General features: G+C 32.3%; 1 protein-coding gene across 1 annotated transcript; it reads right to left on the reverse strand.

The window, feature by feature from the left end:
- Positions 1-2,069: 2,069 nt before the first annotated feature.
- Positions 2,070-4,527, reverse strand: LOC121743837. The gene is made up of 4 exons (XM_042137207.1): positions 3,697-4,527; positions 3,204-3,587; positions 2,484-2,692; positions 2,070-2,408 (listed from the first exon to the last, which is right to left on the reverse strand). The coding sequence occupies exons 1-4, from the start codon at positions 4,484-4,486 to the stop codon at positions 2,160-2,162; spliced, it is 1,632 nt and encodes a 543-aa protein (XP_041993141.1). The 5' UTR covers positions 4,487-4,527; the 3' UTR covers positions 2,070-2,159.
- Positions 4,528-4,992: the final 465 nt, after the last annotated feature.

A 4,992-nucleotide genomic window follows, 5' to 3' on the forward strand; every position in this document is an offset into this window, starting at 1 on the left:
TTCCTATATAATTGAGGATGTAAATCATTTATTTTACTTTATTCTCTCTTTACTTCTCTACTTTATTCTCTCTTATACTTTACTCTCTTTCTACTTAATTTTTTAAACATGAAGTAGTACTTATAATCTTAAATCTCTTGTTTAAAGAAGCATCTTTCTTATAGCGTGACGGAGGAAGTAATAAGTAAAGCAGTAAATTTATATTTTTGCATTATTATGATTTTATAACAGAATTTCCACAAATTACACTTACACGTTTATAACTTTACACTTTACATTGCTTATATTTAATGAAGCATCTTTCATATAACGGGATAGAGGAATTAATAAGTAAATGAGTATATTTTTACGTTAATATTGATTTCAGAATAAAATTTTCACAAATTACTAAAAGACAGACGAAGCGTGGCTCAATTATAGGAGTGAGCAAAAAAACCGGAAACCGAATATCCGAACCGAACCAAGCCAAAATTTTGAAATTCGGTTCGGTTATTTCAGTTTTTCGGTTCGGTTCGATTTTGAAAATACAAAAATTTCAGTTTTTCGGTTCGGTTCGGGCGAAGAAAAAAACCGAATAACCGAATTTATTTAATTATTTATTTTTTTATATATATGTTACTATTATTTTGATGTAATGTGTTGAAACTATTGAAGACATTTTGGTTGATGTTTTTTATTGTGGAATGTTGATTGCATATTTGTATTTGTTGGTTGATGCCTTTGATGGATTAGGGATATTATCATTTTTATCATGTTATGTTTTGTAGGTTGAAAATTTCTAAGTTTCTGTACTGTTTTCATGTTATTTCGGGTTTTTAAGTTCGGTTTTCGGTTTTTCAGTTTTCGGTTTCGGTTCGGTTTTAGTTTTAGGCGAAATTCGGTTTTTCAGGTTCGGTTCGGTTAGGGCAAAAAACCGAACTGAAACCCGAATGCACTCCCCTACTCAATTAGTAAGACGTTTCTCCTTTAACTAATAGGTCAGGGATTAGAATCACCACAAAGATAGATGTGGAACTACTGTTTCTCCTCTTAAAAGGAAAAAAATATACTCCTTAATTACTTAAAAAGAAGATAATAATATAATAAAAGACAATAAAGTTTTAAAAGAAACGTAAAAGATAATATACTTTTATGTATTTGATTATTGCCTAGTTATAATTAATTCCTCTAAGAAATTCCTTGTATTCGACCTCCGATATTAACCTTTAATTATACTTTTACTATATTATATACTTACAATTAATTTAATGCTAATAAAAGTGTATTAACTATCTTTCATTATCTCCTAGTTAATAAGACTAACAATAAACGCTATATGAATAATCAATTCATATATTGAATATGTATCCAAACATAATTATAAAATAACATACACCGAAACATAGAGTCTTTTTATGTGTATTGCTTGTTCTTGTTGTGTACTGCCACGAACGATTGATACACACACTCAAATTGACGGAGACCCCCATTTCAACCTTCTTTTTTTCAAAATAAAATAAAACAAACATTAATATAAATAAAGAATTTGCAATAAGATTAATATATCTATTTTTTGAACTCTAACTAGGACAGACATTGAGCCTCCATGATGCTTGTTGTATTTGATACTTGGGTCCATCTGGCTCGAAAATTATGATCTTCATTGCTATTTTTGACCTAACAATAACTTTGGTTTTATCCGCCACTAACTGCTTTTTAAATTTTTGTAATCTTTTTTCAAATTGGCACTAAAAAAGGCGCACTTTAACGGTGCAAAATGTCCGGTGGTATTACAATGGATATCTTGCAAAATGTCTGATGATACATTTACCAGCAGACTTACCGAACTCCAACAAATTTTGGCGAAATGATGTAGTGGATGGTGAAGTTCATAAATGATAAAGTAGAAAAAAAAAGTTGTCAGAAATGGTAATGGACTGTTTCTATGGAACATGTGAAAAAGAAAATATGACCTATTTCTATAGGACGGAAGGAGTATATATTAATAGGATAGTGATAAAATACAAACTCTATAGATTTTGATGTCAACACAGTGTCAACTGTTGACAATGTGTTGATATTTTTTGTTATTGTTATTTTAGAGATTGTTAACATTTGATTACATCCCTATATTAGTATATACAGTATTTTGCTAAAACAATCGGTATACATCCGATGAATCAAGGCAAGGGAAACAGCTGAGCGTTAGGCCCCCTAAATACAGTGTCTTCCTTAAAATCTAAATTGTTAAGCTTGTCTTGACACCATTTGAGGTGAGACCTATTAATTAAAGGCATTTTAAGCATCCTTTGCACTAGCTTTACATCAATCATGGCAACCACAATATTTCTCTTCTCTTCTTCTGCTTTCACTTTCCTTCTCATCCAGCACTTTCTCTTCCCTTCCACACCTCTCAGCAGTATCTCTTTCTACACGTGAAGATTAATTATAACTTCTTATTCATTTTTTTGTCATGATAAATTTGCAACTAAATAAAACTCAACCTTGTGGAAATCTTTGAGCACATTGTATAGAAGCTCCAAATCCTGAGGATCTTCAACAGATGGAGGAGCCCTCCACATACCCTTATATTTCCAAAATGGCTCCTTTTGATCATCTGTTTTGATGTATAACCAGAAAGCTTTGATGCAGTTGTTAATGGCTTCTAATAATTGAGCTGGCCTTATGCAGTCTTCCTCTATATGGACAAATCCTATGGATAAAATAAACATACATTTCCCATGAATTTTTTTTATTTGTGCAGGAATCTTAGTTAGCATGCATGCCTGCACAAAATTAAACAAAATAATAATGAATGATTTTATATGATTAAGTTTTGCACATATAATACAAGTCAAATTGATCCCAACAAGGGAGTTTTAATATGCTTCAATTAAGTAAAACTAGCAAATGCATTTTTATATTGTAATGGTGTAACAGTATCACATACCTACTTTATCACTAGTACTATTATTTAATTTCCTACTGGATCATAGTATATTCATAACAAATAAATAATCCTACTAGTTAGATCATAGTATATTCATAAAAAATAATTTCTGCATGACCAAAACTGCAATATAACAAGTCGTGAATCAGGTTAGAAAATCATGGAGAAGGGGAAAAATAAAATAAAAAATCACAAGTTGTCACTAATCCAACTATCCAAGGTTACCCAAATCAAGAAATTAGACTAAATTTTGTGTTTCTGCAGAAATATTTACCTGCTGCATTAGGGATATGGAGAAGACTCTGGAAAGAAAGCCCTTTTCTAGTAATACTTGAAGATTTTTGACATTCACATCTTTGATTTTCCACAAATCTTGTCAATAGAATCTCAAGCTCTTGAAATTTCCCTGAAATGTTATGATGAAATAGTATGTTGCCACAGTTTTCAGATAGTGAAAGAGACTCAACTTTGTGATACTGACGATCAAGTGCCTCCCAAAACAGGCAAGATTGAGCCACATCAATCATTTCAAGATCAAATTCCAAACTCTTCAGCACCCTCTTTCTTGCATTTCCACTCCACACCATTGGATAATTAGTCAATGGCGCCATGAAGTCGAAAATGTTAGGGCTCCACAAATGCTCGTTCATGATCGCATCTGCGTGAAATTTTAGGCCGTGCACAAAATCAGAATTCAATAAAAGTTCATTCATGTATTTATATTCTAGACATACAATTACCTCATTTATAAAAGAAATCATACTTACTGATTCCATGTAGTCTTTCGTGATAGAGGACATCGAAGAATCTCACTCTAGACATGTACTTGTTGTGGAATGGATCTTCAGCATCAGTGCTACAATATGATGTTAAATCTACAAGTACGTCCCCTGGTGATGAAGACTCGTCGTTGACATCAAGACTTGAAAGAGGCGAAACGCAGTCGTCTTGAGTCGTATTCTCAAGAATCAGAGGTTCATTAGAAGGAGTACTAATCACAGAATCTTCAGTTTCATCATCAACCAAGAAAGTAGAAGGAATTGGAGTTGTACATTCATGTTGATCAGGTTGTACATCAGTGGACATGTTAGTAAAATCGTACATGAAATTAGAAATAGTATAGTTGTAATGATCAGAATACAAATACTGATCCAACCATGAATCTTTAACACATGTATGATGAACTATCTCATTTCCACTTCTGTAAAAAACCTGAGATATTTTTGCAGGTGTCGATTTCCCAGACGAAATGAAAACTTGGCAATCTTGTAATGATTTATGTTCAGGTTCAAGAGCATCATAATAAACATCAGCTTTTGTAATTGGCCTAATGTAGGAAAACAAAAACACGAGTACCCTCGCGATAAATGGAAACACAAGGTCTAAAGGGTGAAAAAAGAAGATGAGAAGGTTGAGCAAGTCGTTGAACCATAGAAAGAGTTGGCAGAAAACAAGAAAGGATGGATGAATGTAAAAGCACAAGTAGAACCACTTGATGAATCCATGTGGGACGACGAAAGATTCGACGATCAACCAACAGGAAGCTAACAGAGCCATGTTTATTAATGCCTAAATTTTCAAGCTAATATATAAGTCAAGTGCATTACTCTTTCAACATCATGTCTAATATGCAGGAAGTTTCCTTCTCATTTCTTTATGTTTCTCATATTTTTTGGGCTTATCGGTTTAAAGAGTAGAGCCAAGAATGAGGAATCAAATGTGTCGTCCTTGCATATTTTAGTAGCCATGATGCAATTAAAAATATTAAAATCGTGGTTGAAGTATTCTGAGATATTTTAGGCCAATTTGAGTATTTGGACTCAACCTAATCTGATAAAGAGTCTTAGGCAGTATTATAGTACTAATTTATTCTTTTTTGCTTCCATGTTAAATTGTGTGTAACCAAGTTTCTTCATCTTCCGATAGTGGTACACATCAAAAGTATTTGATATATGTAATTTATGAAATTAATTACTCTGTATAATGATTAAATGATCCATCCATCCGGCATGTGTGGCTTGTATAAGTTAGTTAGTGTAAGTATCTGCGAATCACATGAAAAA

Source organism: Salvia splendens, chromosome 8 (genome assembly GCF_004379255.2).
Source record: "Salvia splendens isolate huo1 chromosome 8, SspV2, whole genome shotgun sequence".
Taxonomy (NCBI): Eukaryota; Viridiplantae; Streptophyta; class Magnoliopsida; order Lamiales; family Lamiaceae; genus Salvia; species Salvia splendens.

Bases quoted from the DNA above. Each gene is read 5' to 3' on its own strand.
- LOC121743837 (XM_042137207.1), bottom strand. From the start codon at position 4,486: ATGGCTCTGTTAGCTTCCTGTTGGTTGATCGTCGAATCTTTCGTCGTC. The intron at 3,588-3,696 runs GTAAGTATGATT...AATTTCACGCAG, and splicing joins CGAAAGACTACATGGAATCA to ATGCGATCATGAACGAGCAT. The intron at 2,409-2,483 runs GTTGAGTTTTAT...CTTCACGTGTAG, and splicing joins TGCTCAAAGATTTCCACAAG to AAAGAGATACTGCTGAGAGG.